General features: G+C 52.3%; 1 protein-coding gene across 1 annotated transcript; it reads left to right on the top strand.

The window, feature by feature from the left end:
* On the top strand, positions 1 to 27,482 carry DNAI2 (dynein axonemal intermediate chain 2). The gene is made up of 13 exons (XM_032319526.1): positions 1 to 94; positions 6,112 to 6,305; positions 7,703 to 7,864; positions 8,881 to 9,002; positions 11,779 to 11,921; positions 12,888 to 13,001; positions 16,416 to 16,555; positions 17,635 to 17,757; positions 19,979 to 20,202; positions 23,346 to 23,481; positions 23,970 to 24,116; positions 24,901 to 25,128; positions 26,186 to 27,482. The coding sequence occupies exons 2-13, from the start codon at positions 6,123 to 6,125 to the stop codon at positions 26,270 to 26,272; spliced, it is 1,809 nt and encodes a 602-aa protein (XP_032175417.1). The 5' UTR covers positions 1 to 94; positions 6,112 to 6,122; the 3' UTR covers positions 26,273 to 27,482.

Below are 27,482 nucleotides of genomic sequence, written 5' to 3' on the forward strand. Positions count from 1 at the left end.
CTCCGCGGGGCTGAGCCGTTTGAGAAGCGCTGGGGCCGGCGCTGCGGTTCCGGTGTTTCCCTTGTGGCCTGGAGGCGACAGGAGAGGACCTACGGTAAGGGCGCGGGGCTGGAGAGGGGAGGAGACTGAAACGGGGAGCCCCAAGAAGCTCCTCGTGGGGGCAGCCTTTGGGGACAACTCCTCCCGGGAGGTGGGTGTCAAGTGTCCCCACTCCATCCCTCTGGCTGCCCTCAGCACTCTCTCGAGTCACAGGACCCTGCAGGTTCTGATCACCTAGACTCCTACACCCCGAACTCCCAGTTAGTCTGCTCCTGACCCCCAGTCTCCTGGAGGGACAGGAGGTCTCTAAAGGGTTCACAGCTGGCTGGCTGGCTTGTGCAATCTGGGCTGGAGCGGGGGAAGGTGGGCTTTCTGATAAAGGGGGGCGGGGAGGGAATCCATAATTATTGATCACGGACTAGGTCGCATGGTTTTATTTACTCCCTAACCCGAGGGGGACATTCCTACGCCCACTGAGATACCATGCTCAAGGTCACACGTTTACTTTCACCTTCCGGCAACACGTTCAAAGTTGATCTCAATCTCTGGAATCACAGAAGTGTGTTCTTGGCTTTCAGACCCTGTGTGCTTCCCCCTGTCACATCTTTGCATAGCTGTGCTTTGTTTTTCTGATCAGAAATGGAAGAGGGAGAGAGTTCTAGGGGAGAGCCCTGGGGGACAGGGCTAGTACTCAGCATGGGACAGAGGGAGTGCTGGGCTCCTTCCTGCACCGGGAGATGGGGACAGGGGTGAGGGGAAACTCCGCAGTCTGTCCTCAAGGAGACAGCGTTGTAGGGGGGAGAGCTGGTGAACCTCAAAGCAGCACGCTTCAGTCCTGGGGACCTTCTCCCACCTCTGCCTGTCCCTATCCTCCATGTGCTTGAAGCTCAGCTCGGGTTGACCCTAGTGTGCCTCGTGTTGTGCTTGTGGGATCCCATGGTAGGGGGCGGGTTGGATTCCTAGGGAGATCTGCCTCATTTGAAGACAAGTGAGTCCCTGAGGACCCCACATTCTAGAAGGTGCACAAGGACATAAGAAAGAGGGAAGGAGGGGCACCTGGGTGGCTCAGTGGGTTAGAGCCTCTGCCTTCAGCTCAGGTCATGATCTCAGGGTCCTGGGATCGAGCCCCAGGTCGGGCTCTCTACTCAGTGGGGAGCCTGCTTCCTCCTCTCTCTGCCTGCCTCTCTGTCTACTTGTGGTCTCTATCAAATAAATAAATAAAAATCTTTTAAAAAGAAAAAAAGAAAGAAAGAAAGAGGGAAGGAAGCGCCCCACCTGCATTCCTCTGCCAGGCCAGGTGCCAGAGAGGCCGTCAGTCCCTGGCACAAAAACTGGGGGCTGCCCTAGGGACGAGGAAGAGGAAAATGCTTTTGTGTTTATGTTAGGTGGGGTCCAGCACGGAGGGAAAGCAGCCCCCTCCTCTCTCCCTACTAAGCTCGAAAACTGCCACCCCTCTCTCAGCCCCAACCCAAGCTTAGAAAACCCACTTTCTCTTATTTTTTTTTTTTAAGATTTTATTTATTTGACAGAGAGACAGCGAGAAAGGGAACACAAGCAGAGGGAGTGGGAGAGGGAGACGCAAGCTTCCCACCAAGCAGGAAGCCTGATGCAGGGCTCGATCCCAGGATCCTGGGGTCACGACCTGAGCCAAAGGCAGAAACTTAACAACTGAGCCACCCAGGCGCCCAAAGCCCACTTTCTCTTAAGTCAGGGAGGTTCTTTCCAGGAATCACTTTGCTCATTATCATCGCACAAGAGGAGTTTTTAATCATTGGTGAAGGTTCCAATCCGACAGCCCTGGGACGTGGGAGACAGTTGTCGCTTTGCTGTTCGCCAGCCCTGTGTGTTCTTGTGTTTGAGACTCCCCGCGGGGTCCTGCCTATCCCTGGGTCTCTAGGTTCCCACGGGTGGGGGCCCCCTCCCCCAACGGCCCCAAACTGGCAGCAGGGCTGTCCCCGCCCCCCTCGGAAGCCCGCTTTGCAGACAGACAGCACCGCCTGGGGACGCCCAACCATGGGCCCTTGTCCCACCAAGCGGGAGAGACCTCCTGAGACCCCCGTGCTGACCCTGCTATTCATCTTCAGGCCCCGCCAGCTTGTGAGAAAGAGCCTGCTCTGGATCCCTGAATGAGCTGTCTTCCCGTCACCGGGCCAGGCTTTAAATGTCCCTTCTGTCTGCCTCCAGATAGAAAACAATGCCTCTGTTCTCGCTCCTGGCTTGGCCTTGGGAGGCACCAAGAAGGAAAGCAAAGCTGTTTAAAATATGATCTGTGCAAAAGAGGTTATTTTTGTGCCTCTGGAGTTTCCTCCCGCTCGTAAGCCTCCTTGTATCTCCAAAGAGCTGGCTTTTTCAGCAACCGTCTTTTCGCAGAGGGAGCACCAGGCAGCCCGTGACTCTGGGGACCCCGAAGCAGCCCCGTGGCCCCTCAACGCTCGCCCATGTAGAACGCACCCATTAGGGTCACCTCCTGCAAGTCGTGCTTCTGCTCCTACACTCTGCTGTCCAAGCCGTCGCTTCTACGTCTCTTGGTATAGGAGAGTTTCCAAACCGCGAGAAAGAGCGACAAATTCTGTTCTCTGCCAGTCGGTCTCCGGTCCAGCTGTTCCCGGGCTGGGAGTGGGTTGGGTGGCGCGGTCTTCAAGGAACAATGTATGTGGATGCAAAGGGACCTGGAAATTAACCCTCCCACCCTCAACCCTTGCCCCTGCCTCAGCTGCTCCAAGGCCAAGGCCACCCCAGGCACGTGCTTCTGGGCTATCCCACAGTTCTTGGCCCTGTATCCCAGGGGCCAGCAGCCAGGACCCAGTGGTCTGGTTCCCTGCAGACTGGGAGGGGAGGGGAGGCAGATGAGACAAGTGTCTGATCGTAATATTCAATCTGGGGGGGATTGTGAAAAACACAAATTGCCAGGTCCTATCCCAGGCACAGGGTCAGCATTTGCAAGAGGGGGCCTGGGTGTCTCCCATTTTGCAAAGGAACATCCCAGGTTTGAGACAGGCCAGCTGAGAGATTAAGAACCATCACTGTAAATCGGTGGTTCTCACCTTGGGCTGCGCACTGGGATTACCTGGGGAGTTTGGAAAATCCTGTGGAGAGACCCCGATTTCATTCATCCGCAGTTTAACCTAGGCCTTGTGATTTTATAAAGCCTTCCAGGAGTTTCTAAACCTAGAGCCAAGGTTAAGAATCACCGCTTTAGATCCAGATGGCCCTGGGCACTGGCGCTGCCTCAGCTTAAGAACTGTGACCTTGAACAAGGCGTTTGAGGTCTCTGGGCATTGGTTTCTTCATACGCAGAATGAGAACTGTATGTGGGGGGCTCTGGGAGGCATGCAGTGAGAGAACCTGCAAACTGCTCTTCACAACACCGGGGACCCGCAGGTGTCTGTATATTCTGGATGGAAGTCTTTTATCAGACACGATTTGCAGATATTTTCTCCAAGTCTGTGGCTTGTCTTTTCATTTTCTTAATGTTATGAGTTTTTGTTGTTGTTGTTCATTTGTTTTCTTGGTTTTTTGTTTTTGTTTTCTTTTTTTTTTAAGATAGTTAACTTTTTTCTTTTAAGATTTTATTTATTTATTTGACAGAGAGACAGCGAGAGAGGGAACACAAGCAAGGGGGATGGGAGAGGGAGAGGCAGGCTTTCCACTGAGCAGGGAGCCGGGTATGGGCCTTGATCCCAGGACTGGGGGATCATGACCTGAGCAGAAGGCCGTCGCTAAACGCTAAACGACTGAGCCACCCAGGCACCCTTTTGTTTTGTTTTGTTTTGTTTTGTTTGGGTTTTGTTTTGTTTTTAAGAGAAAGATTGCCCATAAGTGTTTGTGAGCTGGGGGTGGGAGGGGCAGAGACAGAATTTTACAGGGTCTCCACACCCAGTGTGCAGCCCAACACAGGACTTAATCTCATCACCCAAATATCATGATCTGGGCCAAAACAAGAGTCAGACGCTTAACCAACAGAGCCACCCAGGTGCTCTAATGTTATCTTTTGAGGTGCAGAGTGTTTAATTCGAATGAAGTCCAACTTACTATTGCTTTTACTCTTATGGGCCATGCTTCTGGTGCCATATCTAAGGAATCTGCCCTATCAGGGTCACGAAGATTTCCTTCGGTATTCGTCCCGCTTAGTTTTATAGTCTTAGTTCTTACATTAACGTCCGTGATGCATTTTGCGTTAATTTGTGTGTAGGGTGTGAGGTAGGGGGCCATGGTCATTCTGACCCACATGAACGCCCAGCGGGCCCAGCACCCTTTGTTGAAGAGACCATCATTTCTCCATTGATCTGCCTTAGTACCTCTTCCAAAAATCAGTTGGTCATAAATATAAAGGTTTATTTCTGAACTCCCAATGCCATTCCATTGACGGAGTATCCATGGATGTCCAAGGATGTCATGTCCATCCTTACACCAGTACCACGCCTTCTTGATTTTTCAGTTTTAAGTAAATGTTTGCTGAATGAGTTAGTGAGAGAATGGAAACTATAGGAACAAATACAAGGCATTAAGTCTGGCATTCACAAAACCTATGAATTCCTAGAAAAGTCTATGTAATTAGATTTCCTTTTTTTTTTTTTTAAGATTTTTTTGGAGATTTTTATTTATTTATTTGACAGAGAGAAACAGCACAAGCAGGGGGAGGAGGAGAGGGAGAAGCAGACTCTCCGCTGAGCAGGGAGCCCGATGCTCTATCCCAGGACCCTGAGATCTTGACCTGAGCCAAAGGCAGATGCCCAAATGACTGAGCCACCCAGACACCCTAGATTTCTTTTTTTTTTAATAGACTCAAGTTGGGTGCCCCAGAGGGCATTCTTGGGCAAAAACTCCAGCACAACATTGCTTGGTAAAATGAGGCACTCTATCATCTCTATTGCATTTTTCATCTGTTTCCTAAGTTTGGACATTTGTCTGTGGGTTTTACTTAAAGCAGGACCCATGTCCTCCAAGTATGTTCCCACCAGGTCCCCTTCCAGTTCAAAGGTAGCAACATCTGTTCACAGGCAAGAACCTAAACTCTGGGTCACCAAAGACCTTTGGTTGTAAATTCAAGCACGGCAAGGCTCCTGTCCAGACGTCCTCCCCACAGCTCCCACCCACTCATCCAAGGGTTCTGGGCAGGCCCATGAGCCTCATGGACCCACAGTCTGAGTCCTGGGGAATTTGCCATCAAAGACCCACTTTCTGAGAGTTAGGAGTGTCCAGCAAAGGGCGACTCTGCTCACCTCCATAGTACAGTCTTGTAGACAGACCTCATTAGCTGGCCAGCCATGGAAGTCACCAAGCTCTCAGACCCCACAGAGTGTCCTGGTGTAACAGGGGTCAGTGAAGAGAAGAGCCATCTGTGGGAACTGCTCACTGCATTTCTACAACTCCCAGTTAGCATTTGTGAGGAAACCTTTCTGTGTGTCTGATCCTTGCGTTCCCGTGGCCGAGCAGCCTGAGAGCCGTCAGGTGTGGGAGTGACTGAGTGGCCCAGCCACAGTCAAGCAGCTGGGAAGAGTAGCAGGACCGGAACTTAAAGTCAGTGTCCAGCCCAGCTTAGAACTCTAGGAAGGCAGTTGTGGACAATCAGCTGGTTGGGTGGGCGTTTCCAGAGAGGCCTGGGGCTCTCAGATTCGTGGGCTTTTTAGACATGTCCAGCATGTGGCAAGGAATTTAGTCCAACATGATCGCCTTAATATTTCTTCCTGCCTCCCAATAACTGTATTAGTTCAGTAAACAGTACTGTTGGGTAAGTAAGGGCTGTGGCGTCAGGCAGAGCGGCTGGACCCCTTATGAGCCATATGGTCCCAGGCAGGACACTCAGTGTCTCCAAGTATGAGATTCCGCCAAGTCAGATGGGGATGCTATTGTCCACCTCAGGGCAAATGCAAGAACAGAACCAGATATAAAGTACGTAGTCATTACTCGATAGATGGTTTTCTTTAAATGCAGATGTGGCTTCTCAACAAATCCCCTAGGACCCCTCCTCTCAATCAGACTGGGAATCTGGAACTAACCCTGATGAGGGGAAGCAGCCAGGTGGGGTCCCTTACCGCACACCGCCCTCTGCCCCCCACCCCCACCCCACAGCCGCCAGGACCATGGAGATCGTGTACGTGTACGTCAAGAAGCGAAGCGAGTTCGGGAAGCAATGCAACTTCTCCGACCGCCAGGCCGAGCTGAACATCGACATCCCACCCAACCCCGAGCTGGCCGAACAGTTTGTGGAGCGGAACCCGGTGGACGTGGGCGTCCAGTGCTCCACCAGCATGTCAGAGCACGAGGTGGGACCCAGCCCCAGGGCCTGGGCCAGTGGAGGTGTGGCTGGCCAGGGTGGGACGGCGTGGCTCCATCCCGGTGACTAGGAGCCAGTGAGAGTGGCCCAGGGCGGGTGCTGGAAGGGTGAGGACAGAAGGACCCTGTGACCCACCACAGTGTCCGGGGCAGGAAAAGACCCCGCACCAGCCCTTCCCCAGGCCAGGTGAAAGTGACTCAGGATGCTGTCTCTCCTGTGGGCTCTGGCCTCACCCCTGGGACCCTTGTTAGAGTTGTCTGGGGCATGTGGCACACCTGGGAGAGGTCAACCTAGGGAGTGGGGATTTGGATCTCCAGGCACGTGCTCCGCTTATGAACGGGAAAGGGTGCTATGGAAAGTTCTAGTCAGAAGGGCCCCCATGATAGGAGAGTGGAGGGCCATGGTGCAGTTCGAGCCCCCTGCCTGTCTAAGGGGAGGGTGAGACACCTCGATTGTGTTAGGCGCTGCTGAGAGAAAACGAGTTTGAGGGAGAGAAGCCACTTGGTCATGTCCCAGATCAACCCAGGGAATATCACACTTGATTTGGCCAAACACAATTCATGGGCAGCTCCAGTTCCTCCCGGCCCAAATGCACTGAGTTCCTTGCTCTCCCGGGGCTCACTGCTATCATGGGGACCGGGGGCATTGTCCTCGGAGTAGCCAAATAGACAGGATGGCCTTCGGGTCTCCACCCCCATGAAGACTAGTTGCTTTTGTGAGCCCTGGCCCAGAAAGGAAAGAAGGAGAGTGGCAGCTTCCCGGGTTTGGGGTCTCCATTTGGGTTGATGAGAAAGTTCTGGAACTAGATGCCAGTGATGGTGGCACAACATCGAGAAGTTCCTTAATGCCACAGAACTGTACATTTTTAAACGGCTAAAGTGATAAATTTTATATGTATTTAACCACAATTTTAAATGGGGGTGGGGACAGAAAGGAGGCAAAGTGGCAAGTTTAAGGGGTAAACTATGACTGTCCCTACTGTACTCCCCGCCACAGAGAAGATGCAGAGCAATCCCTCCCTCTCCATCATTTCCATCTTTCGGTGCCCGTGACATAGTACAAGGTAAGGCGCAGCAGGCTCACTCACTTCTTTTCCTCTGGGATCTCACAGAACAAATGGTGGGCCCCTCTGGTCCGTTAGGGTTTAGATCAAGTCAGAACTGGATTACCCATGGCAGCGGCATCACAAAGCTGCTAGCTCTGTAGGGCAGCACTTCCGTCGCCACCTGTGACCATCTGAGGACCAGAAAGTTCCTTGCTGGAACCAGACCATATTGCGACTTTGGCCAGGGGATCGTCTCCAGGGGACGGGGGGCCTGGGATGCGGTCATGGCCTCGTGTTAACACCTGGGGCAAGCATGCTCTCACCCGTGCCTCTCTGTTCAGGCCAACACGGAGCGGTTTGAGATGGAGACCCGGGGGATTAACCACGTTGAGGGGGGCTGGCCCAAGGATGTGAACCCCCTGGAGCTGGAGCAGACGATCCGGTTCCGGAAGAAGGTGGAGAAGGATGAGAACTACATCAACACCATCATGCAGCTGGGTTCGGTGAGGCTTCCTGCAGCTCCAGCCTCCACCCCGGCTGGGCGTGCCTGGCGCTGTGCTCAGCTCCTGTGGTTACTCAGGGCAAGAGCACGGACTACCTTCAAGAACCTTCTATCTGGGATCAGGCAGACCCATCCACAACAGCAAACCAAAGGGGAAGGCGGGAGGGTGTGAGGGCTGGACAGACTGTAGGAGGAGTGTGACAAGAGCTCCCCTTGAGCAAAGAGGACCCCAAAGAACCCCACCCAGCAGCCACCTGCCAATAGGGATCATTCATTCATTCAGCACATGTGGATTGAGCTTCTAGCCTCTGCCAGGCCAGCAGAGATGGCAAGAATGAACTGCAAAAAAAAAAAAAAAATCGCAAAAATTTCCATACATCCTGCCCCAAAGAGTTTATAATCCCCTAGAGGTCAATGACAAATACAGAGATAGCGCCCTGTAAGGTAGAGGACATGCTGTAAGATGAGGGATGACTTGCTATTTTGCTCCGTAAGGCAGGAGATTCGACTTCCTGCTGAAGGGATCAGGGAAGGCTTCCTGAAAGAGGAAGCCCTTGAGCTAGGCTTTTCCTTGCTGGGCATCTGGGAAAATGGTGAGGGCCTTCTGGGTTGCAGAACCAGAACATGGGTGTTGTCTATGAAGCGATTACCAATTCTGTTTGCCTGGAGCAGTGTTTCTTCACCTTTTTTTTTTTTTTTCATTGTTGTCCCCAATGAGCCTTTTTAGACATTTTTTTCCTAATTGCCTCCCCCTGAAGTTTTAATACCATACGTACATTGTTTATGTACTCTATGTATATCTGTGCATTCTACATAGAAAGTAATATTATTTTACCCCCCAAAACCAATTTTCACCCCCTTGGAGGTGATGGTGGCCCCATGGAGAAGGTATGGATGGGCAGGAAGAATAGGAAAAACCACTGGGTATGTCTTGTCCCTCCCAGACTCCATCCCAGTCCTGGTTGGGCTGCAGGGACCTCCCTTTCCTGCTAAGAACTCCCGACGTGTCCTCCTCAGATCATGGAGCACTGCATCAAGCAGAATAATGCCATTGACATCTACCAGGAGTATTTTGATGACGAGGATGAAATGGAGGTGACAGAGGAGGCCCCTTCAGCTAAAACCATCAATGTTTTCAGGTACCTCTCCAGCTAGGCAGATGTCTGGCTGATCTCTGTCACCCCTACGGGTGGGTGTTTCCAAAGGTCACTCCTTGCCTATCACTCCATGCTGTGGGTACAATGCCATCTGTGCTCCGACATGGTAAGAAGCAGAGCCATAGAACACGCAGCAGCCGACGGGTCCTTACCTTGGGGGTAAGGTCTGGTTGATGGAAAACGAAGACAGACTCAAGGGAAAGACTAAGGGAATTTGCAAAGCTGAGTGCAAGTCTAGTTGACTCAGGCAGGGCCGAATGAGCTCAAAATACAGGACATTCGTGATGCAGCAGCACTGTGAGCAAACAAGACCCTCATCCCACACTCACGGGAGTGCACCTGGTAATAACCCCCAAGGATAGCAGTTTGACAACAGGACTTTGTCCTATAGATACGTGTGTGTGGAATCACTGTGTGTGTGGACATTCACTGAAGCGGGGCATGGGCTATAGCCAAAGACCAGAACCAAACTAAATCCATCGGTAGCAGACTGCTTCTAGCAATTCTGGTAGACCTACACAGTGGAATACCATGCAGCCATCAGAATGAAGGAGGCAGCCCCTTCCATGACAAGATTTACTTTGTGAAGCCAAACCAGAGAAAACAAGGTACAGAACAATATGTAGGGTAGCACTATTTTTTGTTAAAAAAAAAAAATACACACACACCCCTGTGATTTTGGAAGTGGCCAGCCTCAAATGCCAATTCTGAGGGATTCATTGTGCAACCGGGACCCTCTGAAGGTCCTGGGAATTACTAGACCCTGTCCCAGCTCAACTAGGAAGGACACTTTTGTGATCCAGGACAGAGTCGTGATGTGTGAAGTGGACCAAGGGCTGCGAGGAGAGGGTCCAGGGCGGGGCGGGGGCTGTCCCAGCTTCCTGGGGTCTGACCTTCCATAGGGACACCTTAGCAGGATGATGGGTTAGACATCATCCCATCCCAACCTCTACGTTTGCCAGATGAGGGGACGGACCCCAGGGAGGGGATGGTGCCCAGGATGCACGGTGGGTGGGCGACCCAACCAAGGATGGGGCTCTGGTCTTCTGGATCCCAGCCTGCACTCCTCTCACTCTAACAGTGCTCCTAGGGAGGAGGGAAGTGGAGGAATCAGGGAGTGAGAAAGTCACGTGGCTTTCCATGTTCCTTTGTTCCTTCTGATTTCTTCAAGGACAAAGTCTCAGTTGGGACCTTTTCTACTTCTTACTCATTCTGCTTCCTGCCCCCCCCCTTTTTTTTTAATTAAGATTTTATTTTTCAGAGCAGTTTCAGGTCCACAGCAAAACTGATTAGAAAGCACAGAGAGTTCCCACATGCCCCCTGCTCCCTGCACCCCCACAGCCTCCCTGCCATCAACACCCCGGCCCAGAGTGGGGCCTTTGTCACCATCATGAACCACTGTTCTGATACAGCACCATAACCTGGGAGGCTTACAAACAATAGAAGCTACTTTCTCACAGTTCTGAGGCCGGAAATCCCAGATCAGGGTGGACAGGCTCTGCGCCAGGTGAAGACCCACTTCCTGGTTCACAGGCGGCCATGTTCTCACTGAGAACTCACATGGCGGAAGGGGTGAGGGAGCTCTCCGGACTCCCTTTATCAGGGGCTAATCCCATTCTGAATGGCTCAGGACTGAATTACCTCCCACAGCCACTCCCCAATACCATCACACCGGAGAGGTTTCAACCTATGAATCTGGGGGGCACAACAGTCAGCCTGTAATACCCCCAAATCCACCGTTTGCCTTAGGGTTCACTCCTTGTGCTGTACCCTCCATAGGTCTTGACAAATGTATCATACAGAGTGGTTTTACTGCCCTCAAAGCCCTGGGTTCCACCTATCCATCCCTCCCTACCCCCAAAACTTTGGCCAACACTTGACCTCTTTACTGTCTCTGTGTGTTCCAGAATGTCACATAGCTGGAATCATACAGTTTTGTGGCCTTTCACAGACAGGTTTCCTTCGCTTAGTGATGTGCTTTGCATTTCCACCCTGTCTTTCCATGGCTCAATAGCTCATTTCTTTTTCATGCTGATTAATATTCCCTTGTCTAGATAGTCCCCGGCTTATTTATCCATTCACCTGCTGAAGGATGTCTTGGTTGGACATCCTTCAAGCTTCACCTTGGTTGGTTCCAAGTCAGGGCGATTATGAGCAAAGCTGATGAAAACATTCATGTGCAATGTTTTTTGTGGACAAAACTTTGTACCTCTTTTGGGCAAATACCAAGGATTGCTGGATTCTGCTTCCCTTTTTATTTCAGTAGTGATGGGAAACCAGAGCCAGATCAGAAGCAGAAAACTCCCTTCACTTCTGGATCCTTGATCAGGTTCAAAACTTTCAGCAAATGAAAATATCAGACTAGAATTTAGTATTTTTTATTTTCATGGGTTTAGTATTTATCATTGTCTTCTGTTTATGGCTGGCGAGGGTGGATTTTTGATTAAGAGAGTCCTATAAACTTTGTTCTTAAAATAAATTTCTCTGTGGAGCATCTGGGTGGCTCAGTTGGTTGAGCATCTGACTCTTGTTTTGGCTCAGGTCATGATCTTGGGGTTGTGAGATCAAGCCCCGTGTTGGGCTTGGCACTGGGCATGGACACTGCTTGGGATTCTCTCCCTCTCTCCTGTCCCCTGCTCTCATGCTCTCTCTTTCCAAAAAAAAATTTTTTTTTTCAAAAAGAAGTAATTGAGTAATAAGAGGTAAAGAGGTGTGGGAAGGCTTCAACCTCCATTCTTCCTTTTCCTCTCCTGTAAAGGGACCCCCAAGAGATCAAGCGGTCAGCCACACACCTCTCCTGGCACCCCGATGGCAACAAGAAGTTGGCAGTGGCATATTCTTGCTTGAATTTTCAGCGGGCGCCTGAGGGCATGAGCCATGAATCATACATCTGGGACCTGGGTGAGAAGCGGAGGAGTCCAGGTGGCCAGGAAAGCTGGTGGAGGTGGGGGCAGGGGAGAGGTCAGAAAAGCACAGGAGTGGAAGATAGAAACTGCAGACCCGGGACTCTCACGGGGCTGGTCCCTCATAGGAAGGGAACAAGGACCCCAGGAAGCCACCTATCCCTTCCCTATCTGGGTTCAGACGCAGCCAAACCAGAGCCATAGCAGAAGCAGGAAACTCCCTTCACTTCCAGATCCTTGATCAGGGCATTCAAGACCAGACCCCAGCAAATCCCAATTCAGACAGACTCCCTTCTGTGCCACCTTTCCTGGCATCTGTCCTTCACCTATGGCCAGGAGGAACAGTGTGTCCACTTGGAAGCACAGACCCGTTGTCTCTCTCTAAGAGCGTGAGCTTGGCTGGGAGCCGGTGTTGGGGGGCTATGCATGGTCGGACGTCCTTTCACTGTCACCAGTGTGAAAATAAACGTTAGCCGCTATGAGTACGTGTAGGCGTCAAGCTCAGAACCGAGCACACAAAGCTCTTGGAACAACCCAACAAAGGCTTACAGTCACCCTGGGGGCTGGACTCCACCATTAATCCCCTTATACAGACAAAGAAACTGGTTTGGAGAAGTCAGGGAGAATTGTTTTTATGTAAAAACCTTGTGGTCAAACCTGGTTTCCTACCAAACCCACAAAATGGACACACACACACACACACACACACACACACACACACACCACACTACTGATTACCAAAGAGAAAACCACCAGAAGAGCCCTTAGGGTCAAGAGTTCCAGATTCTGGTCACCAGGGCCTAGAGGTTGCAACCTGGAGGAAGACGGGGGCGGGGGGGGGCGGGGTTTCCAGGCTGTCCCTCGCCACCTCTCACTTCTAGAAGGGTTAAACTCTTTGACCCTGTCCTTCGTTTTCTAGACCATGGTCCCCGATGGGACCATTTCTTGTGTGTTTGTTTTATAGAAAACCCCAACAGGCCTGAAATTGTCCTAAAGCCATCTTCTCCTCTTGTCACCTTGGAGTACAACCCCAAAGATTCCCACGTGCTTCTGGGAGGCTGCTACAACGGGCAGCTTGGTAAGGAGGGGCTCAGCCCCCGCCGCTGTCCACCAGGGCCCACACGCCTGCTGGACCTCCCTCAGGGCGCAAAGGGAGGTGGGGACTTCCCACAGCGGATGGGCTCCAGACATCCGGGCGAGCTGGGGTTTGCTGATAGCTCAGCTGGGTCTCCAGTCGTAATAGTTTTACGACTATTAAAACTCCGATTTTAATTATTATTTTAATTACGATTATTCAAAACTCCAAAAGGAGGTTTGAAACCAATTCAGAATAAAAAGTTTTAAGAAAATTATAGGTCAAGTATAAAGACAAGGAGCATTCACCACCCACCTGCCCTAGCTGGGATAGAGTAGCTAGGGGGCAGAGGGATAATGAGACCTGTGAGGAGCTCCATCTCAGGAAAGGCAGGCAGAGACACCTGTATGGGATTGGGTGTGAGTGATTCCCGCCATGCACAATGAGTGGTGACACGTTCCCTCCTCCTTTGATGATCAGGAACATTTGGTACGAATTATTTAAATGTTCAGTAGAATTCACCAATGAGGGCATCTGGTCCTTCCTTATGGGAAGTTAAAAATTGCTAACGAAGAGGCGCCCAGGTGGCTTAGTGAGTTAAAACCTGTGCCTTCGGCTCAGGTCATGATCCCAGGGTCCTGGGATCGAGCCCCGCATCGGACTCTCTGCTCAGCGGGGAGCCTGCTTCCTCCTCTCTCTCTCTCTCTGCCTGCCTCTCCACCTACTTGTGATCTCTGTCAAATAAATAAATAAAATAAAATAAAAAACCTTTTCATTGCTAATGCAATCTCTTTCTTAATTAATTCATTCATTGATGGTTGGATTAGAGAGTACAAGCTGGGGTAGGGGCAGAGCGAGAGGGAGAGAGAATCCCAAGCAGACTCTGCACTGAGCGTGGAACTTGATGCGGGGCCTCATCTCACATCCCTGAGATCATGACCTGAGGCGAAATCAAGAGTCAGAGGCTCGGCTGACTGAGCCACCCACGCGCCCCTCTGATGCATCTTCTTCATTTGTTCTGGATTGCTCCACACTTTCTAGGTCTTCTCGAATCAGTTTTGGTAGATCCGTTCCTCTTTCTTTCTGTTTCTCAGATGGGTCATCGCAAACGACCTCCCTCCAGCTCAGGGCGGGGGGTCTTCTGCCAGCTCACGTATGTTGCTGAGCCCCTCCACTGAATTGTCATTTCAGTGAACATATTTTTCAACTCCACAGAATTTCTATTTTGTTCTTCCTTTTAAAAAGAATTCCTATCTGTTGGCGTGCCTGGGTGGCTCAGTCAGTTAAGCGTCTGACTCTTGATTCCAATTCAGGTCATGATCTCAGGGTCATGGGATTGGGCCCCACATCAGGACCTCCCTTGTTCTTCCCTGAGCATATGCTCAGCTCTGGGCATGCATGCAGCCCTGCCCAGGCAGGTGGCCTTCCAGATCTCCAAGAATATGCTGGAGCTTTTCAAAGCCCCTCTGGACATCTTGTTCTCCATGCTTACCTTTTAAGCTTTGTGATTAGTTTCCTGTTGGCCCACCTTCAGGAAGCTGCAAAGTTACTCAGTTGCCTGTAATTATCACCGTTTTCAATAGCTGCCTCCATAATAAGACATTTTTTCCACTCATCAAGCTCCAAGTCAAGCCGAATACAGATAACTTGCAGGAGAACCCCCAGGCAGGTCAGGTAGTCGCGGTTCTTGGGATGGGAGACTCTGAATGAGCTCTGGCTGCATTACCCCTCTTGTGGCTGCCCAGCTGCAGATTTTTACCAGGGAGGTGGAATGTTCTTTTTATTTTTTTGAGGCTGCTCCGTGGGACTTGGAGAGTTGGGGTCTTAACTTGGGCAAGTTAAATTGCCCCAAAACTCACTGTCCTTACTAACATTCAGCTTTCTTCTGAACACTCTCTGGATGGCTGCAAACTTTCGGCTAATTTGTTCTGAAAAAGTTGACCTATAATTTCTGCCAGTTTTCTCATTGCTTTTATGGAGGAAGAGATTTTCAGAGGTCCTTAGGCTGCTGATTTTGCTGATGGAACACCCAGAAAACTGGTTTTTGGATCCCTGGGGAGCTTGGAAGGATGCTTCCCACATGGGTCCCGCCTGCCTGCCTGCCCTCCATCTCTGGCCCCCAGACAGCAGCCTCTGGCCCTCAGCCTCTGTGGCTGCATCCCAGGCCTGACTTGACCTTGGCCCTAAAAAGTGCTCCCTACCCTCCTACCTTCACATGTTCTCTTCCTTTCCCTTCTTCCTCCCAGAGTGGGAGCTGGATGGCAGGGAAACTTCTTAGACACTCTTCTGAGGCCTCTGACTCCTGCCCCCTCAGGCCTGCTGCTTCCTCCCCAGGATCAGTCATGGGATCCCACAAGTCTCCTGCCAAATTACCTGATGCCAGGGCTCTAGAAAACAAACGGAGCCACTGTGCATGATTTATTCAGGAGCCTTGCCTCGCTCATTATTCATAACCGCTTTCAGGGCTCATCCCACCAGCTCAGAACAGCCTGGGGTTTGGGGGCTCTGCTGCCTGTGGGAGGTGCTGCAGGGGGACCTACCCTTGAGCACTGCTCTGCCCAGACCAAGCAAGCTTATCTAAAAAAGCCCATATCTGGGCCAGGCCGCTCCAGGGGCAAATGCCCTGGAGTTCAATTCCATAAATCAAAACATGGATCGTGTTTTTGTTGATTTCCTAGAAATAGCTCCGGGTAATAGAGTGGGTCCTTGCTGCACACTCATGGTAAAATGAGAACACAATCTGTCAAGACAGAAACTAGATAAGTTTCAAAAGTAAAGCAGCAGAGGTGAAGCCCCAGTAATGGGTGTGAGTAATGGTTCTGTGAGTTGCATTCCCAACTCCCAGCAGGGGCAGCCAAGGTGTGGAAGATAAAAGGGAAGGAGTGTATGCAGCAGGAGAGATTTGCCTCAATGTTCTTACTTTCAGGAGCCTTTCTCTGGGGGTGGAGACACTCTTCTCTCTGGCTGTATATATTGTCTCACCCTAGGCTCCTCCTCAGTCCGTCGTCCTTCTCACTCTTTCCAGGAAGCTTGCCCTGACCACCCCCATGTGTCCCTCACCAGACTGATCCCAGCATGAGCTGTGCTTGCACCATCCCCCTTCCTGCCTCTCAGGAACAGGAACCATCTTATCCCAGAGGCTTCCCGAGGGTCTAGTGTGGTGCTCAACACATAGTAGGGGCTCAACAGAAATGAGTGAAGCTTGCACTTCACACTATGGGAGTCTTCCCATAGAGATCGTGTGTGAACTTCAAGGGTCGGTAAGAAACTCAGGCAGGTTGGGACCAAGCCCCGATTCTGAAAAACCACATTCCTGCCAAACCAAGAGAAGCAGCATTCCTCCATCACCTCTCCCTGTAGCCGGAAAGGGAGTTTGGGCTTCTGCTCACCTTCCCCTCATTCCGCACCCCCCTCCAGCCTGTTGGGACACCCGTAAGGGCAGCTTGGTGGCGGAGCTGTCCACCATTGAGTTCAGCCATCGAGATCCTGTGTATGGCTCCATCTGGCTGCAATCAAAGACAGGAACTGAGTTCTTCTCGGCATCCACAGATGGGCAGGTACTGGCCGGCCACTGTGGGGGGCAGGGTTGTGGGGAGCAATGACACTTCCCTGGTTCCCCTTCAAAATCCCAGGGGGAATGTTTCCTTTTGCATTTTATTTTAAAATTAAAGAGTAAGTAATGCATGCGCATGGGACAAAATCCAAAAGGTACAAAAGGGCAGAGAGGGAAACACCTTCCTCCCACATCTTCCCACAAGCCTCCCAGCCCCCCTTCCCATAGGCACCCACTCGCCTCAGCTTCTTATGGCTGCCTTCAGGGGTGGTCTCTGTATACAGGAGCAAATACATCCGTCTTCTTCACTTTCTTCCTGCACACCTTAGACGTAGGTAAATACCTGCACTTGATATTTTTCATTTAGTCTATCTTGAAGATGGTTTTATACTTCATAAAACACTGCCCCGTGCCCATTAAGAACTCCATTAGGGGGGTGCCTGGGTGGCTCAGTCGGTTAAGTGTCTGACTCTTGATCTCAGCTTAGGTCTTGATCTCAGGGTCATGAGTTTGAGCCCTGTGTGGGGCTCCACACTGGGCATGGAGCCAACTTAAAAAAAAAAAAAAAAGAACTGCATGGCTATGCCATAATTTATTTAAATGGATTTCAATATGTTGTCATTCTAAGAATAATGTAACAAAGAGTGTGCTTGTATATAGGTCTTTGCACACGTGTGAAGGCACACCTATAGCATACAGTAGGATTTCTGGATCAAAACATGTGGGCATTTACAACACCGCTATGTATTGCCATATTGTGGGGAGACTTTAAGAGTTCAGATCCCAGAACCCACATTTGGTGATTTTGATGCAGTAAGGTCTGGAGTGAAGCCCCAGTTTCTAGATTTTACGAAGCTTGCCTGTGACCCTGATCGTGAGCCAAGCTTAAGACCATGGGCCGGAGTGGTGGTTCTCCAAAGCATGTTTGTCCTGCAGGTTGCTGGGCACCCCTTAACACTCACCCCTTTGGTCCCAGGGATGGACCCTGGGAAAGTGGCAGGGGGTGGGGGGGGGGGTAGGGAAGGCAAAAGCCAGGAGAATCGAGGCGCCTCTGGTCTCACAGTTGCCCTGTCCTCCCATCAGGTCATGTGGTGGGATATCCGAAAGATGAGCGAACCCACCGAGGTGGTAATCCTGGACATTACCAGAAAGGAGAGGTTGGAGAACGCCTTGGGGGCCATCTCCCTGGAGTTCGAGTCCACTTTGGTGAGTGTCCCAGCTCTTCCTTCCCCGGCTTTCCATCGCTGGGGCAGCCAGAGCCAAGGGCGGGGCAGGCCAGGACTACCTACCCTGCGCTCTTTGCCGCTCCATGGAGGGCCGTCCCTCCCTCCGGTGGTCATCCTGGACCTACGTGGTCTTTTCAAGGAATCTCCAGCAGGGGGCAGCAGAGCTTCTTGCGGAAAGACGCCAAGCCCTCTCGTTCACATAAAAAGTCACTGCCTAGTGGCCCTCGCTGAGCAGAAGGCAAGCTTTTGCAGAGGACAGGATTCCAGAAAGGCCTCACTCTGTGGGAAGAGCCCTGCCCAGGACCAACAAGGAGAGGCCACGCTCTGGCCCTGCCTCGTGTGGGTCGCTTCACTTTCTGAAGGGAAGGAAGAGATATTGGGGAAGCAAATGAGGCCAGAGAAGTCTCCTTGGAAAACCAGAGCACAGGCATGATTCCAGTACTAGCGACGGGAAGGGATGGTAAAGAAATACTGAAACTGAGCAGTAATGTGAATGTGTCAGAGGATAGAAGCTTCTGGAAGCAGCAAACGAAGACACCCCCCTCCCCCCCCCACCACCACCGCCAAAGCAAGAAAAACAACTTTCCCAGATGACTCTCTGCCTTGGGCTGGTTCCTAGTTTATGTCTTGCTGAAGCCCAGGCCTGGCTTCCGCTGGGGATTATCCCTTGTTTGCTCTCGGGTCATGTGACATCATTCCCAGGCCCTTGGGGCGTGGAGGTGCTCTGGCCTCACCCCTGCCCTGGGCGTGCTCACCCAAGGCTGGGGAACCAGCTGGTGAGATGAGGTAGAAGACACGTTAACAGACCCCCACCGCTGGGCATGGTGGTCACAGCAGAGAGGACGCAGAAAAGCCTTCTGTCCTGAAACCAGGGGTGTCTAGAGTAAGTGCTGGATGTGGTGACCGTGCCACCACTAGTCTCCAGCGCTCCCAGGCTTGCAGCTGAGCACAGGCGTGTGCCGGACGTTAGTAACTGTCTTGCGTGATGAGCTTGCGTCCTCACACACGACGGTCTTGTGAGGTAACGTTATTATCCCTGCTTTCCAGATAAACAGATGAGTCTTAGTGGGGAAGTCACGCGCTCTAGAACATGGAGCCACCCGGGCTCAAACCCAGGGCTCTGACTCCAGGCCCAGGCTCGCCAGGCCAAACCCACCAAGAAGTCTGAAGCTGGTGGCATGGCGGCCCATAGGATCCGGGCACTTTTCCCCGTGACTCCCCTGCGGTTTCCGGATCCGGGCACTTCTCCCCGTGACTGGCTTGCAGGAGTCTTGAGGTTTCCTTCATTACTCATGCTTCTGGGCCTTTCAAGCTGTGTCTCTTCACTTTCACTGGAGTCCAGTTGTTTCTTTTCTTTTTTATTTTAAGATATTTTTTATTGTATTTTTTTATTAACATATAATGTATTATTAAGATATTTATTTATTTATTCATCTGAGAGGAGAAAGAAAGTGCACGTGCACACGAGTGGAGGAAAGAGCTAAGGGAGAGGGAGAAAGAGAATCTCAAGCAGATTTCCCACTCAGCATGGAGGCCCATGCAGAAATCGATCGACCTCCTGACCCTGAGATCATGACCTGAGCCTAAATCAAGAGTTGGACACCTAACCTACTGAGCCACCCAGGCGCCCCCTGTTTTTCCTGTGTAAAGCCATGAACTAACTTCCTTTTTAAAGCCAAACAATCTTCCACTGTGTACAGAGTACACCCCGTGCATCCATCCAGGGTCACTGGGGTTGGGACACTTGAGTTGCTTTGACCTCTTCGCCTCTGTGAATAAAGGTGCCAGGAACAGTTCTGCCCAGTTCTGCAGGGAGCGGCTGGAGCCTGGGTGAGGGGGCTTTCTAGATTCTGTATAGCAAAATGCCTCATGGACACAATGGTGCTCCGTGAAGAGGTGCTCATCACGTGACTGCTGATGAGTCTTCCCGGGACCAGAAGAGTCGAGAGAGCTTCATTAAGATGGGGCGCCCTGACGCGAGGTCTCACGGTGGTGGGGGTCTGATGAAGCTGGGAAGTGGGAGGGACAGCTCCTTAGCAGGGGCTGCGGAACAGCCTGAGCAGAGGCTTAAACCAAAGGCCCTCCCAGCACCTTCAGCCCCCTCCGCCCAGATCCCAGGAGGCTGCTCGCCATGACAACGAAGCCCCGAGATGACATTTCATGGCGCCTTCTGCTCCTGTGTCACCCCCACCCCCCCACAGCCAACCAAGTTCATGGTGGGCACCGAGCAGGGCATTGTCATCTCCTGCAACCGCAAGGCCAAGACATCAGCCGAGAAGATTGTGTGCACCTTCTCAGGCCACCACGGCCCCATCTATGCCCTCCAGAGAAACCCATTCTACCCGAAGAACTTCCTGACCGTCGGTGACTGGACCGCCCGCATCTGGTCAGAGGACAGCCGGGAGTCATCCATCATGTGGACCAAGTAAGAGGGAGGGTGGGAGGGGACAGAGGGGGCCAGCCCAGGAGTGCCCCGAGCCTCCGTATGCCCACCCATAACATGGAGAGACCGCCCCTCCACACACACCAGAGCTTGTGCTGGGAGCGGCCTAATCCGGCCACTTTATGGAGGAATGTGGTTCCAGCAGCCTGGGCTGGCAAGAATAACAGCCTTGGGTTCATTTTCAGGACCTCAAGACAATCCCACAAGTAGGTAGCACAGCTCCTCTTATCCCTCGTGGTCTGTGTCAGGGGACAAAGGCATGAGGAAGTAGAGCCACTTGTTCCTGGTCCCTCAGCTGGTGAGGAGCAGAGGTGGGATTTGAATCTAGGAAACTTGGATTAAGAATCCGGACCCCTCAGCAGGACAGCTTCGTGGGTTTCCTCTCCTGGGAGGGTGGGCACATAGGAGCAGAGCGGGACAGAGCTATGAGCTCTGGCGTTGGATCAGAGACGCTTGTGGAATCGCCCAGTCTGCCCAGAGGAAAGGCCAAGGGGATGCCGGAGACTGAGCCCCCCAGCATGGTCCCACTGGCCCTGGAGGAGCCGGGGAGAGCCACATCCCTGGGGATGTTACAATGCAGGCAGAGCCAAGAGACCAGAGCAGAGGCCTGAGGTGGGGGAACATGTGCTTTCTCAACCTTCACGTGTGTGGATCTGGGGTTCCCTTCCAGCTCATATGGTCACAGGTCCTGCAGTGTTGGTGCCACTGTGGACCTGGATGGGCATCTTCTCTTCCAGGGATTCCCAAATCTGGGGGCATCAGGATCTCCTGGGAGGAGTTGTTATTATTATTATTATTAACTCTGGACTCCAAGGCTGTTTTATGGGATCTTGCATTTGACCAAGGAATGGGCATGAGAAGGATTTCCTCAGGGGCTTTATGATTCTGGCTACCTCTGCTTTTGGAGCAGAAGTCTGGGCCAATCTCTCTATTCTCCAGAGGGTGCAGAGGGTAACACTTTGTTCCAGGTCCCATGGGGAGTTAGAGCTCAACACCACCTACCCAGGTTCTGACTTTTTCATCATATATATATATATATATATATTTTTATATACATATAATAAATATGTATATAAAACATATATAATTGTTGAATATATATATACATATATATTCAACCATTTTATGGAGGTGTCATCGACATGGAAAAGGTTGTGCTGAATGCACACAGGCTCCATGAATCGGGATAAGTTACACAAGTGCAACCGTGACCACCATCAGAGCCATAACCATACCCATCACCTCTCTCCTGCCCCCTTTATTATAATTATTCTTATGGGGGGGGGGATGGTAAGAACAGTTAACATGGGTTCTACCCTGTTAGCAAACGTTACTAGTTGCTACAGTGTGGTTAGCTAGAGGCACTACTAGATCACACTAGATCTCCAGGACTTATGTATCCCACATAAATGAAAGTTTGTACCCTTTGACCATCACCTTCCTGTTTTCCTCCTCCCCCCACACCCCCAGTCCCTGGCAACCAGAGCTCTACTCTCTTGCTGCGTGAGTTTGACTTTCACGATTCCACATAGAAGTGAGATCATAAAGTATTTGTCTTTCTGGTCTGGCTCATCTCTCTTAGGATAACGTTCTCCGGGTCCTTCCACATTGCTGCAAATGGCAGGATCTCCTTTTTTCGGGCTGAATAACATCCCATTGAATCTATAGACCACATTTCCTTTATTCATCTACCATCTGATGGACACTTAGGTGGTTTCCATCTCTTGACTGTTGTGAATAATGGTGCAATGAACATGAGGGTGTGGGTATCTCTTTGAGATGCTGATTTTAATTTCTTTGGATAAATACCCAGAAGTGGGGGTGCTGGATTGTTGGCTAGTGCTATTTTTAATTTTTTGAGGCCCCTCTGTGCTGTTTTCCACCGTGGTTGCATCAGTTTGCATTCCCACCAACCGTGCACGAAGATACACTTTTCTCTGCGTCCTCGCCAACACTGTTTCTTGTCTTTTTGATGACGGCCATTCAAACAGGCATGGGGAGCTATCTCCTCATGTGTGTGGTTTGGTTTTTCTTTTTTTTTTTAATCTCGTTGTGCTTTTGATTTGTGCTTCCCTGATGACGAGTGATGGTGGGCAAGCACCTTTTCATGAACCTATTGGTCATCTCGATGTCTTCTTTGGAGAAGTACCTGTTCAAGCCTATTGCCCATTTTTTAATCGAGTTACTCCCTATGAAATTTTTTGGTATGAGTTCCTTATATATTTTGGATATTAACCCTTTATCACATACGTGATTTGCAAATGTTTTCTCCCATTCCTAAGTTATTTTTTCATTTTTCAACTTAGTTGTATAGAAGCTTTTTACATCAATGTATCCCACTTGTCTATTTTTGCTCTTGTTGCTTGTGCTTCTGGATTTATATCCAAGAAATGGCTGCCAAAGCCAATATCAAGGAGATTTTCCCATGTTTCCTTGCAGGAATTTTATGGATTTGGGTCTTGTGTTTAAGTCTTTAACTCATTTTGAGTTGACATTTTGTATTTCTTCCTCATAGCAGAAATCTTGGAAAGTCTAAATCCCACCAAGTAGGAAGTATAGCACTCGTCCTATGTCAATATTAGGAACTTCTCTGCACACACTCTTCCTCTGACTCCTTTCTGTGAGTCCCATGGCTGGAAGACTGGGCCTAGATCCAGTGGCATGCACCTGTTCCAGTGGGGAAATACCAGTGGCCAGCCCCTTGGCAGGACTGGAGCCTTTTTTTCAAGATTGATTGATTAATTGATTGATTGGAAAGAGAAAGAGCATGCAATCATGGGAGGGGTTGAGGGAGAGGAGACAAGCAGACTCCCTGCTAAACACAGAGTCCAACGTGGGGTTTGACACCAGGACCCTGAGATCATGACCTGAGCTGAATCAAGAATCAGATGCTTAACCAGCTGAGCGCCCCAGGCCCCCCAGGACCGTAACCTTTAAAATGCAGACTGTGAACTGCTGGTGAGCAGGTTGGCATGGCTAGACGTCAGACAGAAGAAAGAACTTCCTGCCCAGCAATGAGTCCCTGGAGTCCAGGGAGCCTGGATGAGCAGAGCCATTGCTCAGCACCTCTCTGTGCCCCCCAACCACAGTAGTCCTTGACCAGTGACACCCCCGGGTCCCCCCAGGTACCACATGTCTTACCTCACCGACGGTGCCTGGAGCCCAGTGAGGCCGGCGGTCTTCTTCACTACCAAAATGGATGGGACCCTGGACATCTGGGACTTTGTGTTCAAGCATTGTGACCCTGCCCTCAGCCTGAAGGTCATGTATATCCCACTCCCCATGCATGGAGGCCTTTGGGATCTGGTGGCTCAGCAGAATCACCTGGGGGAAATTTAGAAAGAAGAGAGAAGTAGAAGGCCTGGTCTCCCGTCAGACGTACGCCTCAGGCAGCCCGGGCATGAGCTCCTGGCAGGAGACCCTTCCAACCCAAGCTGATGTTATATTTGCATAGCTGGAGCCGAGCCCTGCTGGCTTAGACCATGGAAGGGCACGGGGTTTGGGACACGGCAGGATGGCCGTGGGGCTGGACGGAAGGGGTGGAGGGTGGGGGGTGGGGTGGACAGTGAGCGAAGGGGGCAAAGGGTTCTGACAACCCATCTCAGAGCGTGACCTTCATTTTGCGAGTCAGGGGAGTCACCAAAGGTGTTTGAATACAGAGCTTGGTGAAGCCCCCCCCCATCCCCGGGGGGGCCAGACCGTCAATGAATCTCTCCTCCCCAACCGGGTCTGCTGGGACCTTCCAACAGGTGTGTGACGAGGCCCTATTCTGCCTCCGGGTGCAGGACAATGGGTGCTTTATCGCCTGTGGTTCTCAGCTAGGGACCACCACGCTGCTGGAGGTCTCCAGTGGGCTGTGCACTCTGCAGAGGAATGAGAAGAACATAGCTTCTTCCGTAAGTATCCTGCACAGACCCAGCCCGCGGCAGAGCAGGCTAGCCAGAGTCAAACATCAGCCCCCCCCCCCACCTCCCGGGAAATGCATGGACCTTTGGGGAGGCGGCGTGGTGTCCCCCACATGAGCAGGTAAGTGGGGTCAGGATGTCTGAACTCACCGTGACCTGCCCGTACATCAGCCCGGGGTGAATGACCTCACCCCTCTGGGCTTGTCGCTGTCAAAATGGTTTGATAGGTCAGTTTGTCTGGCTTCACAGATGACATCTCTTTGCAACAGACCCTGTCAAAGGGTCAGAGATGCCCTTAGAGAAGACACAGGGAAGGCGGGGATCCTGGGGAAAGGGGTTGGGAGGCTGAGATCTGTCACTACACCCCCCACGCCCCCTGAGGGACCCCGGCGGCATCTCCCCAGCACCATGGGCACACCGGGGAACTGGAGGCTTGGTGCTCAGGCCTGGGGCCAGCCCCCAGGCTCTGCTGGAACCGTGGGCCCGCCCCCGGGGCAGGTGCTTCCTTGGGCCCAGGGCCCCACAGTGCACAGCTGTAAGGGTGTTCTTCACGCTGCCATCTTTGTTCTGGAAACCCCTTGGAACTGGGCGACTTGGCAGCTCTGCTCCTGCCTCCCGACCTCAATGTCCAGCCCTCCTCCCTTGCCCTTAGTGCTGAGAACAGACCCCTTTGGGACTGCACTGAGCAAAGAGAACTCAGCTTGACCCCATGCTGAGAGCTGGCCGCCGGCTGCTGCCCTCCTCCCGCGGGCCTCCCTGTCCCTATGTGCCCCAGATATTTGAGCGGGAGACCCGGCGGGAGAAGATTCTGGAGGCCAGGCACCGGGAGATGCGGCTGAAGGAGAAGGGCAAGGCGGAGGGCAAGGACGATGACCAGAGAGAGGAGGAGACCACCCTCAACCTGGAGGAACTGGTCACCAAGGCCGAGGAGGAATTCTTCGACATCATCTTCACGGAGCTGAAGAAGAAGGAGGTGGAAGCCATCAAGAAGAAGCCAAAGCCTGTAGGGCCCCAAGCAGGGGCACTGGGTGGGAGGGGCTTGGGGGGGAGCCCCAGGCCTGGGTTCCTCCTACTGGCTGACCTCTTGGGTGACCTCAGGCAAGTGGCCTCAGCAAGTGGACCTTAACTTGTCCATCTGGGAAATGGGGGGAGTGACACTCTTCCTCCTGAGAAGTCTTAAGTCTCCAGGTGGACTGCCCCGCTTTCGAGAGATGGGTGGTGGGCTCCTGGGTGTCGACGGAGCGGGCAGGTGGCGGAAGACAGCTAAATGCTTAGAGAGGACAAACCGGTCCCATGTCACAAGCTCTTCCCGCTCTGTCTCCCTGTGCTGGGACTGGGCCCGGCTCTGATGTCTGTCATTCCTTTTGCATCTGGAAGCATTTGGCTACGAGGGGCCTTATCCTCACAGTCTGTGTGGCATGGTGGGGCACAGCCCTCCCGCCGCTTACTGCAGAGGTGGGACTGGAGTCCCAGATTCCGGCCCATCCCGCCCTCCAGCAGGCAGCGCTGACAGTGGCCACCCTCCACGGAGCAATGTACCCGGCAGACAGCGGGCTTGGTGCTGGGGGTCCCGAATGGGGCTCATCCCGCTGCTCGAACATCCCCTCTTGGAGAAGCTGGGCCTCCGCAGGGAGTGCGGGGCGCAGGACAACCCCACTTCGGCCTGCCTTTCTCTTAAGTTTTCTGTGGTTGGCCAGAAATGCTGGGGTCAGGGCTGAGAAAGAGATGCGGGGTCCTTACTCCTGTTGTTTCTATTCCGGGTCACAGCCCTGCGAGGAATCATGTCCATTTTACAGGTGAGGGGACCAAAGAGACTTCCCGAGGTCACCCAGGAAGCACAGCAACAGACATAGGACTTGTACCCGAGTCTGTCAGGTGCCCTAGACCTTGCCCGCCCTCTGCACCCGCCAGCTTGGAGCACCCACTAGGCCCTCGAGGCCACGGAGCTGGTAGCAGTCTCCTGAGCACCCAGCAGCTGTTTTGGCCTCGGGGGATTAACTTCCCAGGGGGCAGGGGAGGCCTGCCCCCGCCCCCACAGCGATTCTGCACTGTTTCTGCAGACCCATCGGCATCTGGAGGCAGATGAGGAGATGGAAGGAGAGGACCAAGGGGAGGAAGAAGACAGCCGTGCCGGGACTCCGGCCTAGAAGGGTCAGGCCGGCCTTGCCCGCAGCCCCACTCGCTCTGCACCTTCGTTTCCCTCCGTTTCCTGGCACAGCGCTGGCTTCCCAAGTGGGCACTGAGCGCCTCCCTTAAAGCATCAACACAGGGAGGGCGGGGGGAGCAGGGGGCCCTGATGCGACCCGGAGTCCCGCAAAGGATGGGACCTCACTGACCCGCTGAGCCCAGTCCCACGGGACCTGTTGGAGGGCGGGAAAGGGCAGGGCTCCTGGCGGAGCTGGGGGACCCCTCCTCTCAGCCAGTGGAGCACACCCTGCCTTTCAGCCAGGCCCTGCCTGTTCCCTCCGGTTCAGCTCCCCGCAGGGCTTTTCGGGCAATCATTATCCTGTGAAGCCTGCAGACCTTCTCCAAGCGGGCTTGCCTCAGCCTGGCGAAGCCTCAGAAAGACCCGTGAGCGGGGAGAGGGGCTTCTCCTTCTGCCTTTCTGAACCTCCCCTCTCCTACAACTCAGAAACCTGGTCCGTCCGCTTCTAAAATGTTTCTGGGCGACCCCCCCGCCCCCCTGCCCTGGCATGTTTACCTCGGGGAGGAGATGCACGAGCGAGTTCGATTATAGCTGTTTGCCTGCAAGCTTTCCACTCTCTTAATTCTTACAAAATTAAATTAATAACAGTGCTACCAGCGAGTGCTCATTGTACGTCCTGTGCCGAGAGCTTTCTGTGTTCTCTCATCTAATTCTTTGTGCAGAATCCCTGGAAGGCTTGGTCTTTGATTGCCCCTACTCTCCAGAGGAACAATCAGATTCCAGGAGAAGTGGGGAGACTGGCCTGGGTCACAGAGCTAGTGCAGGGCAGAGTCGGGACAGGAGCTCAGACACGCAGTCTCCATCCCCCCTGGCAGGCACATGCAGGGCCCGTAGCGACAGCAAGGACCGTGGTACAGCAGAGCACTCAGTGACCATTATCAGAAACGTCCAAAGCCAAGAGGTCTCCTCAGAGCCAGCTGTGCACCCAAAGTCCCCCAACCACCATCCATTCTGTGGGTGTCAAATAGTCCTAACGGGGACCCAAAATACCCTTTAAAATCTTGCCTGAGTTTAGAATCTTACTGGAGAGGGACTCAGGGTCAGCCACCCTTTGTGACCAAATGAAAAACAATATAAAGTTGCCACTGTGGCCAGACTTTAATACGTGGGGGGGGCCTTGGTGGCTCAGTTGGTTAATCTGCCTCCGGCTC

This window comes from Mustela erminea, chromosome 18 (genome assembly GCF_009829155.1).
Source record: "Mustela erminea isolate mMusErm1 chromosome 18, mMusErm1.Pri, whole genome shotgun sequence".
Lineage (NCBI taxonomy): Eukaryota > Metazoa > Chordata > Mammalia > Carnivora > Mustelidae > Mustela > Mustela erminea.

What these genes read in the sequence shown, in the direction of transcription:
- DNAI2 (XM_032319526.1), top strand. Translation starts at nt 6,123, where the DNA reads ATGGAGATCGTGTACGTGTACGTCAAGAAGCGAAGCGAGTTCGGGAAG. An exon ending in CTGCTACAACGGGCAGCTTG is followed by an intron (nt 13,002 to 16,415) that starts GTAAGGAGGGGC and finishes ACCCCCCTCCAG; the next exon opens with CCTGTTGGGACACCCGTAAG. An exon ending in TGGAGTTCGAGTCCACTTTG is followed by an intron (nt 17,758 to 19,978) that starts GTGAGTGTCCCA and finishes ACCCCCCCACAG; the next exon opens with CCAACCAAGTTCATGGTGGG.